At 38.0% G+C, this 16,856-nt stretch overlaps 1 protein-coding gene across 1 annotated transcript in view; it reads left to right on the forward strand.

Annotated features, from left to right (window-relative positions):
* Positions 1–851: 851 nt before the first annotated feature.
* LOC126262366 (damage-control phosphatase ARMT1-like) overlaps positions 852–16,856 on the forward strand; it is a 58,617-nt gene continuing 42,612 nt past the window's right edge. The window contains exons 1-3 of the mRNA XM_049958951.1: positions 852–1,360; positions 2,284–2,389; positions 13,544–13,773. Coding sequence (XP_049814908.1) covers positions 1,236–1,360; positions 2,284–2,389; positions 13,544–13,773 — 461 coding nt within the window. The 5' untranslated portion in view covers positions 852–1,235. The remainder of the gene's footprint in view (positions 1,361–2,283; positions 2,390–13,543; positions 13,774–16,856) is intronic.

The following is a 16,856-nucleotide window of genomic DNA, read 5'->3' on the forward strand; positions in this document are numbered from 1 at the left end:
CCTCGTCTCGAGCAAACATCAAGCTGCTATTGGTGAAAATATTCATTCAGATTAACTTTTGAGGGGGCACGAGTGCAACAGTGAAGTACTATACATTTGCATCTAGTGGAAATCGAACGTACGTTTACATCTTTTTGCACACTATGCAATTCACTGTAGAGTACAAACAGAAGATACCATAATAGTACGATTAGGATACCTGCCTGTTCCATTCGTGAATACGTCTCGGGGAGAATGATGTTAAATGACTCTATACGCATTGTAACTGGTCTAATATTCTCTTCACGAACCCCAGGGAGCGAGATGTGGGGGACCGTCCGCTGCAATGTATCCTCATAATACTGGATCTTGAAACCTTGTATGCAGGCTTTCGAAGGACAGCTGGGTCTTTTTAGTTCTTTTCTATCAGGTGTTTCTCAGAGTGAACAATCTGTTGACAGGACAGTTAACTTGTTAAACTTTTGTAATTTATAATTAGCTCGTAACTATTAACAGATTCTTCTCTTGGCTGAGGACAGAAAGAGACAAGAATAGCTGCAGCCGATTTTAGCTAGTAGTACTGGTCATTTTCTTCCTAATAATGTTCACAATCCTTCTACTGACTTATATTGTACCACGACCTCCTATGAAAAAGTCGTGATTGTATGTATTTCTTAAATAGGCAACTGACAACTTCCGTTGTAATTGATAGCTTGCAAAGAAGTGTAAAGATCAACCACACTTGTCGTCACTTATGACCTTAACCTGAACCCAATATAAAGCAAAGCTCTCACACCATACATGCGAATTATCGCAGTTTAGGATTTTTTACTTCTATTGTTGACACTCTGTACAATAACTCGTATTGTTGCGAGCTGTTGCTAACCTCGAAACTTACGAAGAAATTATCCCTGAACCAAAGAATAGCGACCAGTACTAAAAAAAAAAAAATACGCTACTGAAGTTGCGTCATGTTTGTTTACATTTGTGTCGTCTGCAAGTGTGAAACTCGATATTGTTTTCCCTGTTGCGTTAATTAGTATTGTTGGCACGTGTTATTTGAGTTTCGTATTTGTATACCAAACAGATGTAGGCATTAGAATTTAGACTTGCGCTTCGGAAGCGAAACTGCAGATGTACGGTATCATTAATTTCGTTTTTTTCTCAACGCGTGTGATTTGATAACAAGAACGTTACATAAAGATCGAAATGCGTGCATATGCAAACACTTTACCCGAGTTTAGATCGCTGGACTGATGCAGTTGTTCGAGTGGCTTTTTAACTTTTTGCATATTTGTATTTTATTTGCAATGCGTTCGAATGAAGATTGCATTGATGTGGAAACTCCACCAGGTGTGCCACTAAGCGCTCAGTATATGAGGTAAATTTAATTTACTTATTATCTCAAAAATTGTGCATTACGTGGAGTGTGAACGTCGTTATTTGAGAGTTCTTATGTGTGCTTCCTGTAGGATGCAAAAAAAAACAAAAATGGATATAAAGAGTTACATATTTCTACAGAATTCTCGAAGAAATATTTCTCTGTATTTAGTCGCGTTTTGAAAATTTGCTGTACGGTTTGGCTTGTGAGGACACAGAATAGAGATTGTTGTATCTGCTGTAACTTTAAGAAAATTCGAAATCAAGTGGGTACAATACAAACACAAAGCTTTTGGGAATGAATATTGATTGTCCAATGATGTGAAATACACACAAGTAGATACAGGTAAAGAGAATGTCATCAGACCTTATATCATCAGTGTTTAACAGCCAGTGCCTTGTGGTGGCATTTCTGTAATCACCCAATTCTGACATACGAGATTCTATGAAATGCTTAAAACATGAACACAGGGATTAAAACTGCGTGATAATTTGTCCAAGGAGATGGATCTGAATTATAATAGGCCTATGTGTATTTGCAGTCAAAGCAGGATTTTTAAATATTATATACTACACAGTTAAGGATTACTAACAATAAGAGGATAAAAAAAGGTGTATGTGTTAAGCAAACTTGTTTCAAGTATGTAAAATTTAAGAGAATTACACAGTAGGTATAACTGACAGTCAAAGACATGGACTTCAGTTTTGTGATATTAAAGGCTTATGTTCTTTCTGGACATCTTGATTTGTTACATTTTTTGTGGTTTTCGTAAATAACATAATGTAAATGCTGAGGCAATTTTCATATGTCTACATATTGTATATTACTTACGTTTTCCTTGTATTAAGCTGGCAGATCCCGTATGATTGTAGAATCCTTGGACAAGTACATTAGTAATACTGAATGCAATTTAAATTTTTCAGGAGTTTTGCGTATGCAACAGTGAAGGATCGGCTACCCGTTATATTGACCCAGGTCATTGATCATTTAGTGCGAGACAAGGAAGAAATCATTAAAGGCCATGGAGAGGTAAAGTCCGTGAAGCAGTCTCCATTTCTTTTGTTAACATTATTTTTTATGATACGCCTAAATTTTACTCAGATAATCATGCACTGTGAAAGCTATCAATGACACTTAGCAAAATTTGTCTTTTATTTGGAAATTAGCGTAAGATCAACAAACTTCAATTCATGAAGCTACATGACGTAATAGCATAGCTGTGCTGTAACATTCCATGCATTTTTTTTAAAGAAAAAATGTTAATGGTGTAATAATTATGGCAAAGAATGATACTCAGTGAAGAACATGTTGTGGGAATACATTATTTGCATGGAGATGACTACATCATGCTGCAATGCAGTTTTGGAAAGTTTTAATCCTGGAAAAATTTGTTGGGATGTAATTACTAAAGTATATGCAAAGTTGACATGTGTGCAAATTATCAGAAACTTTTATTTCATACATGTCTGCAGTCCCTATAAAACACACTGTTCATATTAAGCAATAATAAGAAATTAGTTGATCAGGCAGAAACTTATTTACTGGTCTCATATAGGTACTAACTGACTGACAGTAGTTGCTCTTTATTGTAGGCCCATAACTTTAAAAGAAATGTTAATCTAAAATAAAATGTCAAAATAGGAATGGGAATGGACTTTGCATCAAATCATTGCTGTTGATTTTCAGTCATTGGGTTGGGTTGATGTGGTCCACTACAGCTTCCTCCCTTATATAGGGTATCTTAACATGTTGTTTGCCCTCTACAAATGTTTCTGGTGCCACGAAAGTTGTTCCCTGATGTTCTAACATATGTCCATAATTTTGTCCCCTGTTCTAGTTAATACTTTCCATATATTTCTTTCTTCACTGATTCTGCAGAGAACCGTCTCATCTCTTATATTATCAGCTCACTTTTTCAGCATTGTTCCATAGCACCACATCTCAAATGCTTCAGTTCTCATTCTTTCTGGTGTGCCAGTTTGTGCTGTTGATTGGAAGTGTAATGTGCAGTGCTGATGAGAGCAGTAGACTGATGAGAAGAAAATAATTCAGAAAGCTAGTGGAATAAAAGGCAGATAATGCCCCATGATGACATATCATATCTGCATGAGAGTGATGAGTTGCTAAAATAGACTCATGATAACTCCTTGTTGCCTGTTGTAAAAGGCAACTAAAAGGAGGCCTATCGCAGGTGAGTTAACACATTGATAGCAACTGTTATCAGGACAACCAAGATGCATTCTGAGATGTGCAACACTTTCATTTCCTGTGAAGATTCCGCACACCCCACATTTTTGTTGATTTATGCAGATACCCAAAAGCTACCTCCCCATGAATGTCCATTCTGGGACATTAGGACTCTGATGTATGGCAGATAGGCACTTTTGTAATGGGTGGCACCCATGGAGAGGGGATACAAATGAAGTGAGTGGCATCAGGATAGTTCATCTGCAGTGAAATGAATCAGACTGTCCAGATGAGTTACTGTGTTCGCATGGTCACCTCAGATAGAAAACAAAATTTTAGGATAGAGAAATATAACCCAGTAACTTTTCCGTCTTTGGGCACAACACACTACGGAGGAGAATTGAGTAGTTTACCCAATGCTTAGCATACCCCAGAACTGGCATAAAATATTTCACCACGGAGCTAGATGTGAAAAACTGAGAAGACGAGAAACGAATCTGTTGATCAAAACACTGAGCACTAAGAAATTACAGACAATTCACATCTGTGACAGTCTTAGAAGGTTACTAGTCACCATCGCTCCTTATAACAAACTTAATACCTCAGGGTCTCATCTTTCATTAAGACCTCACTATACAAACTGACAAAATAGTGCAATAACGTGGAGTGACACAGTTCAACTCGGAGTGTTGCATGTAGAGAGGATCAAAAGATAACAGAGGGTATTGCTACTTTGATCTAGACCAATGCCTTTGAAGGGAATGTTATACCTGAGATGGTAAAGGTTATAGTATGTAAGGGCAACATTAAACCTCATGTTTTCACACCTGTTAAGTGCCTGAGTTTAGGATATACATCTTTCCACTCAATGATTCTGAATGATGCAGAGCATCAACACATCAAGACAGACCATGAGAGCAACTAGTTTGTTACACTGCCTGATAAAAAAACCCAAAACACTGAGAAGACATAGTTGGATGTCAGAGTAACTTTGTATGCACACATACAACATTGGCGAGTATATAAATGATTAGAATTGCAGTTCTCTGTGCCCTGTCAAACAGCCACCAGAGTGCATTAGGGTTGTTTGCATGTAATGTTGTCTACAAGGGGCATAAACAGCATCAGATATTGAGGAATAACTGTGAAGGACATGGAGATGCTGCATACTTGTGTGAGACAGTGGTATCAACACCTGACAAAATTTGAGATAGAGCTCATTGTAAGTGTCCATTTGGCCAGCTGATTGAATTGTGCAATATCCAGGGTTTTGAGGCATTCCCATGTGGCCCGATGTTGGACTGCATGGAAAAGTGAGGGCAAGGATAAGCATCATCAAGGTTTTGGTCAACCACATCTGACCACCACAAGGGAGGATTTGCCATACTGTGCACCAGGCACATTGTAACCCTTTCACTACCCCACCCACCCTCTGATAACACGTTATAGACTTCTTCCGGTGTTCTGTGTCATCCCACGCCATTGGTCAGGTAAGCTTTCAGGTCAATACTAGTAGTGATTGAGGGATTTCTGATAGCTCAATGACAAATCACAAACACTCTCATGCGTTAACACTGTAGTGTCCAAGTCCAATCACAACTTGGGCTACAGCACTGTGTTCAAAAGACCGCGCCAGAGTGTAGCTCAGGCCACGATTTTGTTGATGTGCAAGCAACCTGTCACTCAGAAACTGGACTCGTTTCATATGAGAACAGTGTACAGACATCTCACTACCTGTCCCTGGACAGGTACTGCCTTCTGTTGTCAATTTCTAGAATTATTTTGAAAGAAACTAGCGAATTTAAAAGCTGCTGTTGTGAATAATTGAGCCGATATGTGATTACATTGTCATTATTTTGTGTAAGTACACATTAGATGAACTCATTAGATGCCGCCCCCCCTCCCCCTCCAGTGAACCATGGACCTTGCCATTGGTGGAGAGGCTTGCATGCCTCAGTGAAACAGATAGCTATACCATAAGCCCACCCATGATGGAGGGAGGCTAGACAAATGTGGTTCCTGAAGAGGGGCAGCTGCATTTCAGTGGGTGCAGAGGCAACAGTCTGCATGGTTCACTGATCTGGCCTTGTAACATCAACCAAAACGGCCTTGCTCTACCGCCACTACAAACGGCTGAAAGCAAGAGGAAACTACAGCCGTAACTTTTCTTGAGGGCAAGCAGCTGTACTCTATGATTAAATGATGTTGGCATCCTCTTGGGTAAAATATTCCAGAAGTAAAATAGTCCCCCATTTGAATCTCTGTGCGGGGACTACTCTGGAAGCTGTTGTTATCAGGAGAAACAAAACTGGCATTCTACGGATCGGAGCATGGGATATCAGATCCCTTCATCAGGCAGGTAGGTTAGAAAGTCTAAAAAGGGAAGTGGATAGGTTGAAGTTACATATAATGGAAATTAGTGAAGTTCGGAGGCAGGAGGAACTTCTGGTCAGGTGAATACAGGGTTGTAAATACAAAATCAAATAGGGCTAATGCAGGAGTAGGTTTGATAATGAATAAAAAAATAGGAATGTGGATAAGCTACTATGAACAGCGTAGTGAACACATTATTGTAGCCAAGATAGACACGAGGCCCACATCGACCACGGTAGTACAAGTTTGTATACCAACTAGCTCCGCAGATGAGGAGACTGAGGAAATGTATGATGAGATAAAAGAAATTATTCAGATAGTTACAGAAGATAAAAATTTTATAGTCACAGGGGACTGGAATTCGATAGTAGGAAAAGGAAGAGAAGGAAAAGTAGTAGGTGAATATGGACTGGGTGAAAGGAATGAAAGAGAAGCCGCCCAGTAGAATTTTGACAGAGCATAATTTAATTATAGCTAACACTTGGTTTAAGAATCATGAAAGAAGGTTGCATATGTGGAATAGACCTGGAGACACCGGAAGGTTTCGGATTCATTATATAATGCTCAGACATAGATTTCGGAACCAGATCTTAAATCGTAAGGCATTTCCAACAGTAGATGTCGACTCTGACCACAATTTATTGGGTATGAACTACAGATTAAAACTGAAAAAGCTGCAAATTTAAGGAGATGGGACCTGGATAAATTGAAAGAACCACAGGTTGTACGGTGTTTCAGATGAAGCATTAGGGAGAGACTGACAAGTGATGAAATAGTGAACGTAGCAGAGGATCAAATAGGTAAAAAGATGAGTGCTAGTAGAAATCCTTGGGTAACACAAGAGATATTGAATTTAATTGATGAAAGGAGAAAATATAAAATTGCAATAAAGGGAGCAAGTGAAAGTGAATAAAAATGTCTAAAAAATGAGATCGACAGGAAGTGCAAAATGGCTAAGCAGAAATTGCTAGAGAACAAATGTAAGGATGTAGAAGGTTATATCACTAGGGGTAAGACAGATGCTGCCTACAGGAAAATTAGAAAGACCTTTGGAGAGAAAAGAACCACTTGTATGAATGTAAATAGCTCATTTGGAAAACCAATCCTAAGCAAAGAGGGGAAATCAGAAAGCTGGAAGGAATATGTAAAGGGTCTGTACAAGGGAGATGTACTTGAGGGCAATATTATGGAAATGGAAGAGGATGTAGATGAAGATGAGAAGGGAGATATAATGGTGCATGAAAAAGTTGACAAAGCACTGAAAGACTCAAGTTTAGACAAGGCCCCTGGAGTTGGCAACATTCCATTAGAACTACTGATAGCTGTGGGAGAGCCATTCATGACAAAACTCTTCCATCTGGTGTGCAAGATGTATGAGATGGGCGTCAGATTCTGAGGACGATGTAATAATTCCAATTCCGAAGAAAGCAGGTGCTGACAGGTGTGAAATTAGTTTAATAAGTCACAATTGTAAAATACTAACATGAATCCTTTACAGAAGAATGGAAAAACTGGTACAAGCCGATCTCAGGGAAGGTCAGTTTGGATTCCGGAGAAATGTAGGAACATGCGAGGCAATACTGACCCTACAATTTCTCATAGAATTTAGGTTAAGAAAAGGCAAACCTACACTTGTAGCATTTGTAGACGTAGAGGAAGCTTTTGACAATGTTGACTGGAATACTCTCTTTCAAATTCTGAGGGTGCCAGGAGTAAAGTACAGGGAACGAAAGGCTATTTACAAATTGTACAGAAAGAGGGCAGTTACGAGAGTCGAGGGGCACAAAAGGGAGGCAGTGGTTGAGAAGGGAGTGAGACAGGGTTGTAGCCTATCCCTTAAGTTATTCAATCTGTATATTGAGTAAGCAGCTTAGGAAACCAAAGAAAAATTTGGAGTAGGAATTAAAGTCCAGGGAGAAGAAATAAAAATTTTGAGGTTTGCTGATGACATTGTAATTTTGTCAGAGACAGCAAAGGACTTGGAAGAGCAGTTGAATGGAATGGACAGTGTGTTGAAAGGAGGATATAAGATGAACATCGACAAAAGCAAAATGAGGATAACGGAATGTAGCTGAGGGAATTAGTTAAGTCATTGAGACACTTGAAGTAGTAGATGAGTTTTGCTATTTGAGAAACAAAATAACTGATGATTGTCGAAGTACGGAGGATATAAAATGTTGACTGGCAGTCGCAAGGAAAGTGTGTTGAAGAAGAGAAATTTGTTAACATCGAATATAGATTTAAGTGTCAGGAAGTCCTTTCAGAAAGTGCTTGTATGGAGTGTAGCCATGTATGGAAGTGAAACATGGATGATAAACGGTTTAGACAAGAAGAGAATAGAAGCTTTCAAAATGTGGTGCTACAGAAGAATGCTGAAGATTAAATGGGTACATCACATAACTAATGAGGAGGTACTGAACAGAATTGGGGAGAAGAGAAATTTGTGGTACAACCTGACTGTAAGAAGGGATCGGTTGGTTGGACACATTCTGTGGCATCAAGGGATCACTAATTTAGTGCTGGAGGGAAGTGGGGGGGGGGGGGATTGTAGAGAGATACCAAATGATGAATACAGTAAGCAGATTCAGAAGGATGTAGGTTGCAGTAGTTTCTTGGAGATAAAGAGGCTTGCAGAGGATAGAGTAGCATGGAGAGCTGCATCAAACCAGTCTTTGGACTGAAGACCACGACAACTCATTAGATTTTGCATTTTGCTGTTATTCTGGTACAGATATTTCACGTTTGTTGAGTGAATACAAGATTTTGGAAGGACAAGAAGAAGAAATCACTCAGTAACTCATCTTGCACTTGTTTTCGGAAAGATAATCATATTTTCTGTCATCATTATTTTAAATTTGTAACCTATCAAAGAACTAATGTAAATATGAAAAAGAAATCTTGAAACTTGGTCTTTTTTTAGTATATATTATTCTTTAAGAAATGTCAATTATATATGTACCAGTAACACTTTAAATAATGGCATAAATGGCTGGTTGTTAAAATGTTAGCTCTCGTGTGACAATGTTGTGGTTTCATTTTTCAACAGAACAATGCTCATTCACACAGGGCACGTGTGTCTAGGAACTGTCTGCATCATGTTGAAATACTCCATGGTGAGCAAGTTACTCAGATCTGTCCCTGATGGAACATTGGAATATTGTGGGACAATCTCAGATGTTAACTTTGTCCCAGTGCCAGTATCCAAGGTATCCAAGGACCAGTTACAACAGCTTGCCTCAGGAGAGGATGCAATTGTGTTATGACACCCCTCCCACCCAAATCAGTGTAAGCATCCAGGCCAGTGATAAGCATCCAGGCCAGTGATGGTACAACATCATACTAATAAGTGGGCTTATACTGCCAAATTCTTTGTAAACTTGACTCGATATTGTAATCGCTGCAGTAACATCATAGATCCTCCCAAAGTGTGACATTTCATTTCATTTCCTCCTTTCCTGGGTGTGTCACTTTTTTGTCAGGCAGTGCAGATGTAAACTGCCCAGAAATACACCGTGCCTCATTTACTGATTTGTCCAGCATTCAAGAATGAGAAAAATATTAAGGCGTACAAAATGCCTGACTGCATACCATATTATGTTACTAGAGAGCAGGACGAACTGCCACGCACTATCAGTGTTTTTTTGTTTTGTTTGGGGAAGGAGACCAGACAGCGAGGTCATCGGTCTCATCGGATTAGGGAAGGACGGGGAAGGAAGTCGGCCATGCCCTTTGAAAGGAACCATCCCAGCATTTGCCTGGAGCAATTTAGGGAAATCATGAAAGACCTAAATCAGGATCGCCGGACGCGGGATTGAACCGTCGTCCTCCCGAATGAGAGTCCAGTGTCTAACCACTGCGCCACCTCGCTCGGTCACTATCAGTATGTTACCAAACTTCGGTAACACAGTAGCAAAACTTAACAGGATGTAACAAAAATACATTGTCTAACATTCCCAACTATTTAACCTAGAATAGGGGTGGACTATTATTTTTAAATAGAAGCAGGATAGTATCCACTCAAAAAGTATTATTGAAAACACTTTCCACACAAGTATTGAAATCAGGACGTGCACGGGAAAAGTCAACTTTACTGATGTGACTCTCACAAATATACATTCATTTTGAAAATATTAGGTTTATAGTCTGTTTTTCATGTTGGTATTCTGGTTGCTATGAGTTTATTTATCAATTATCATTTTTTATTTATAGTTCACATTTGCCGTTTGAGTTTACATATGGTAGTTTTGTCCTTTGGAGATAGTGAGTGGAGCTGTTGATGCTAGAAAACGGAGTGCCAAATGGAGAATTCGGAACATTTCTGACATATTCTTCTAATTGATTTCAATTGAGGGGTGACAGCAGTGGAGGCAGCCAGAAACATTTGCCCCATGTATGGAGTAATGAGTAATGCCATTGGACACAGCATGGCAAGAAAATGATTTTCTCATTTGAAGGTGGATCGTTTTGACATTAATGGCTCTTCACATTCGGCTGTGATACAGATTGTTCAAACCCATTAATCCACAGTGAAGCAATGAAAAATCCAGCATGGAATGTAACCATATTGTGGAAAGGATAGTTGCTGCTCACCATATAGGGAAAATGCTGAGTCGCAGATAGGCACAACAAAAAGCCTGACACAAAATGAGCTTTCAGTCAACAAGGCCTTTTTCAAAAAAACACACACACACACACACACACACACACACACACACACACACACACACACACACAACCACAGTCTCTGGCAGCTGAAGCCAGACTGCAGGCTTGTAGGGTTGTTCAGACTGTGAAACTGTCCTCATCGAATTTTTCAATAGAATAACAACAGTGAACACATAGTGTGTTGTGGGGCGATCACCTTGTTGTAGAAATAATTCAACAGCCAAGATGGCTTAAATTCTGTGTGTATTGTGGGGAGATCACTCTGTTGTAGAAATAATTCAAAAGCCAAGATCGCTTAAATACTGTTTACTAGATGACCGGTGTCAACACACTAAAGGTGCCATCATCGGATCTGAATGTAGCTTAACATGTATAAATCATTTGGATATAACAATACATGAGGCAGACCAGCTGATATAAAATCATAGTCGTAGAAATAAAAAATGGAATAGAATGACCATGAGAGCAGTTGTTTTTTAATTTTTATTTCTACGACAATGATGTTATATCAGCTGGTCTGCCTCATGTATCGTTATATCCAAATGATTTATACATGTTAAGCTACATTCAGATCCGATGATGGCACCTTTAGTGTGTTGAAAACGGTCATCTAGTAAACAAGTATTTAAGCGATCTTGGTTTTTGAATTATTTCTAGATTAACAGCACTTTTCCACCAGAAGAGTAAAGAGAAATTTTTTCAGTTAACCAGTGTCTTATTTTATTTGTAGCCCCATATACAATGCTTACAGAAAGTTTAGGGTCGGTATAAATACTTTTGGAGATTTAATGTTTTTATTTTGCGAACAGGGCAAAGAAAATGCTATACCTGTTCTTCCAATTACAATGTTATCTTTCTCTAAAACCTCTGGTTCTTCAGCTATGAAATTTTTCCTTCCATTTTATTACAGCATAGCTACCATAAAAATAATACTAACACAACCTGGGGAAAATTTGTACTTATTTGCTCATCTCTCAAACTAATTTTTCCCATGTAAATTCAGTGGCAAAATTTGGCAGTTTCATTCTATGATAGTTCCCCTTTGGCAACACTCACACCAATTCTGACTGCTCTTTTTTTTGTGTTATTTGTGATGGATCCACAGCCAGAACCAGATTAATTTCTGAGTAGATAGTACATATACATTGTTTACATAAATAAACTACTTTAATAATATTATAATTAAAATTTATTTACATTGATCAGCCAAAACATTATTACCACTGCCCACAGCGAGGTTGGATGCCGCCTGATGCATTGCGGGGTTGTGACATGGTAACAGAAGTATGTAAGCGAAGCAGACACGGATGGGGGATCAGCCTAGTGAAGATATGGGATCCATTCAGATAAGCAACTTTAACAAAGGGCAGATTATTATCATGTAGACCCTGTGAACAAGTATCTCGAAAATGGTGAATCTGGTTGAATGTTCATGTGCTGTTATCATTAGCATCTACAGAAAGATGTACAAGGACTGTGAAACTACAGCTAGTCACTAAATGATTGGACGCCCATGACTCTTTGAAGATCGTGGGGTTTTGAGGCTTTTCTGCTCTGTAAAGTAGGATAGATGGTGATTTGGTGCATCTTTGCCAAAAGAGCACAGTGCTGGTGCAGGTACAAGTGTTTCATAGCACACCGCTCATCGTACACTGTTGAACCATGAACTTCGCAGCAGGCCACCCCTAGTGTTCACATGTTGACCCAATGACATCATCAATTACGATTGCAGTTGACACGGGGTCATTTAGATTCACTCGTCAATCAATGGAAACCTGTTGGCTCTTCTTGTGAATCACATTTTTGCTACACTGTGTCGATGGTCATTTCCACAAACATCGTCATTGAGATGAATGGTGGCTCAAAATGTGCAGTGCGCCATGGACCCAGGCTGGTGGGAGAAGTATTATGCTATAGGAGACATTCTCCTGTGCTTGCATGGGACCTGTGGTAATAATTGAAAACATGCTGATGTCGCGAACCACCTGCATCCCTTCATGTTTGATGTCTTCCCCGACTGTGATGTCATTTTTCAGGAGTATAATTGTCTGTGTCACAGTGTCAGAACCATGCTACAGTGGTTTGGGGAGCATGAACTCACGTTGATGTCTCAGCGACCAAATTTGCCAGATGTAAGTCCTATAGAATCCATCTGAGTTGCTATTGGGTGCCATCAGTGGCTTGTCATTAATATGAATTACTCTGTTTAGTCATCTTTTTCATACCACCACAAACCTACCAACAAATTGTTGGATCACTGATATGCAGACTGAGTGATGTATTTCATTCCAAAGATGGAAAAACAAGCTATTAAGCAGGTGGTCGTAATGTTTTGGTTTATCAGTGTATTTTAGTTTTGTGTAGCACTTTTCAGTGATGAGCAAACATTTCATGTGAATGTGGTGTAAATTTGTTCATCAGCAGCTGTGTAAATTAGTAGTTGTGATATATGGTGTAGCACATGGAGAAAACGTGTTTCTTGGTATTATTAAACATTTTTATTTGAAGTGTTGGATAGCTGACACTTCAGAACCCTGTATTGGTTGGAGTGCTGCACAGATGTTTGGCACTATTTATTCCTGGGATGCTAGATGGAATCCTTGTCACTCAAAATGAAACTTGATGATTCTAGTGTGCAATTGTCAGAGGAAATTAAGATGTGAAGTTAGTTGGTTTGCCTGTCAAAAAAAAAGAGTCTGTGTGCCAGGGTATCTAACTTCTCTCTTGTTCTTATGTCTAAATGATTATGATTGCTTTAGAAAAAGAGGTGTTTTAAAGTGAAAGGTTGTGTGTGTGTGTGTGTGTGTGTGTGTGTGTGTGTTTTTCATAAGATTTAACAGCTGCTTAAATTTATTTGCCTTTGTTCTTTTAAATGGTACATACCTAGTTGCTTATATCTTAAAATAAGACATTATGAAATTGATACTTAGCAGACTAATTATCCTTATTGTGTTGCAGGTAGCAAGAGAAGAGCTAAAAACCGTCATTGGTGCATTTTCACAGTTGAAGAATGAAATTCAGACAAACAAACCACTGACACCACTTAAATCAAATAGCTCTGACATTAAAATCTGGAATTCAGTCCTGGAAGAAGAAACAAAAAATAACAAACACAAGTGGTTCAATAGTGACTGGCTATTTTCAGAATGCTATATGTACAGGAAAGTGAGAGAAATATTTGAATTAAGGTGAGACTGATGTATAGTTTTATAAATCAAGAAAAATATTGAGTTCAGTTGAATAAAGAGGGTTTGATGAGGAGACTTGACTGCTAGCAGTGTCAATAGGCAGACATAACTATGTTACAGTCAAACATCAATGTCTCGGGGGGGGGGGGGATTATGTACATGTAAATGCATATATGTGTCAGCAGCTACTTACCCACTTGTACAAAGAATAGCCTAAAATCATTGCAATGTTGGCTTAAGGTGACAATTCTACAACCTTCAGTTAAGCGTGTTTTGAAGCTTTTCATTCTATCTTATGTTTATCTTTTCAGTTTTCATAGCTGTTAATCAGTTGCTTGGCATTAACATATAGATACTGGAAATTAAGGGGGTGAATAGATTTAGATTACATTTTTCAAGGTCTGATATTGAATGAGTGCTTTGAGGGAAAAAGTCAAACATTCAAATACGCACATATTGTTACATTTAATAAAATCTTGTTATATCATGATAATGCTCAGAACATGCCAGAAAAGGTATATCTGAATGTTAGAAAATGATCATTTCACTGATGATGGAGAGAACAGCCACCATTTTTTTCTTTAGAGATCACAATTTTCAGACACTAGAAAAATAGCTTATTTGAAACCTCTTGAAGCAAACATTTTAGTTTTTCTGAAAAAGTTTAATATTTCAAACATTATTCATATCATAAAACTTCATTTTGTACTGTGTTCCAATATTAAAATGCTGTCCTGTCAAAATTCTACTGTTATAATATTGTAGCCATGACTTTTCTGATTCCAGAATTATATGCTTTCGGTAAAGTAACATGTTAGTTTCTTAAATTTCCAAATTATAAAATGTAACTTTCCAGAATATCTTGGCTTTGGATATCCCTGTGCACATTAAATTTTCCCTCTCTAAAATAGTACCAGTTATCATGAAATTTTCTAATTATATAGCTTTTGATGAAACAGATTTTCTTCACTGTTTGTTGTATGTTTCAATTTTCCTGTCTTTTATGTTAGTATGTAAAATTTAATAGTCCTGTATTTTACCATGATATAGGTTTTTTAATACATATGTATATAAGTGGGTGTTGTTAGCAAAGCAGCAGTTAATCAGTGTTTGGTGATGTTATCCTTAAGGAATATAACAATTCAGCCAGTCACCACCCAGTAATCAAAATGGGTACATCTGTAGTGAGTCTGCCTGGGTTCAGCAAGCACAGTGTAATGCTCTCAGTCAATCATCGCAACAGCTGTGAACTTTGTGAAACTTTTCCTAGTTGGTGCAGCTTACCAGTATGTGTTATGTTGACGTTCATAAACACAAGAAAGCTAATCATTGAAAGTAAATTTATGGTTAATAAAAGTGAAGAGTAGTGAAAAGAAAATTCTTTGGTATTCATCATCTGGATTTGCTGCACCTGCATTTGCAATGTTTGCTGATAAAATTATTGGGTATACAGTCTGCCTGTATGCAAAACGCTGTTTTGTTTGTATTACCCAAACATTTTTCAGCCGCTTTGTGTCATCGTGTTCCTTTATTCAAATCTGTGAGATGTTAGCATATCTTAAGTGATAACAAATCTACGAAAATTAGCTCTGCAATCAAATGATGATAATATGTACCAAATAAACAATACAGTGAATGCATAAGGAATCCAGAGAGTGAAACTTTCAGTGTATTTCATTTATGGACATTGAACCAACATTCCTGACTTTTACATTAATGTAAATAAACATAATTGAACAATTTTAATCACTTGGTTAAAACAGGGTGTAATACAGCCCGGGGCAATTGGGAAATCTGGGAAAAACCTGGGAATTTTTTCATCTGGGAGAAATAAGGGAAAACACAGGATTTTTTTTTTAGATTTTTGGGAATTTTTCATTGTTTTAGTTTTCCATTAAATTTTTGCAATTTTGACTGGTAAGAGCTGATACTCTAACAGAGAATTTTACTTTAGCCCACTACTGCAGAATAATACTGCAGCAATAAAACATAAATGATAGAGCAACACCGAAATAAAACTTCAGTTGCAAAGAAAATGCATCGTTTACAACAACAAAACATAATCTACACATATGCATCTGTTTTCAGCAAAATGTGTCACAGACGATGCAATACTTCGAAACAACAAACTGCTTTTGATGTGTCTTTCTCGTGGGCCTTGTTTTGATGAGTGTGACATCACAACTTGTTATATTTCAAACAGGTGGTGGGAAGATTTGGTGAATGGCGGTTTGAGAAGCATTACTGTCAGACTATATTTCCTTTTAAGCAAGTCAAATTATATTAGGTGCGAGAATGTGCGATGAATTTCTTAAATCTTGGAACGTTAGACTGTCATTGAAAATTTAACATTGTGGACGAGGCACTAAGAAAAAATTTGGGCCCAAAAGACCAGTCATTTATGCCATTACTTAAAATTTTACTGGCACATTTGTGTTTCATATCTTAAAGGATAACACATGCTAATAAAGACCAAGTTTAAAGGTTAGTTTGTCATATTTCTTTTAATTCTTCCATACTGGTAAATATTATATATGAAAGCTTAGCGTTTCTTGTAATTGTATGTATGTGTATTAATTTAAGCCATTAACTTTTCTCATTTGTGTGTTCCATGTTGCTTACCAATGATGTTGCTATTGGCTGATTACATCACATGTCCTTATTGCTCTGAATATCAGCTGTCATCGGCTTGTGCAGTCGCATGACATGAGCTATAATTGGCTGACAATCTATATTTCAGTGCTTCGGAAGCTATTGTACCGTATTTGGTGGAATTTGTGTTTATACTGGGTGTCCCACACAAACCTCCCTGATTTCGAGGACCCAGGAGAGAAAAACCACAGTAGATATGACAATGAAATATGCACCATATTGTAGAGCATCTCAAAGAATTTATATTCCCATGTTAGAAGTGCCAAGTATTGTCGACAGATGCAGCATGGTCACATGAAGTGAAAATTGCGACTCCACAGCAGCGTGCGCAAGCGGTAGTGTGGTATGCAGAAACAGAATCACTGATTACTGTGCAAAGAAATTATCATTGTGTGTATGAATGTGATCCACCGGATGTGGAAGCAATTAAT

The sequence above is a fragment of the Schistocerca nitens genome, chromosome 6 (assembly GCF_023898315.1).
Source record: "Schistocerca nitens isolate TAMUIC-IGC-003100 chromosome 6, iqSchNite1.1, whole genome shotgun sequence".
Classification (NCBI taxonomy): Eukaryota; Metazoa; Arthropoda; class Insecta; order Orthoptera; family Acrididae; genus Schistocerca; species Schistocerca nitens.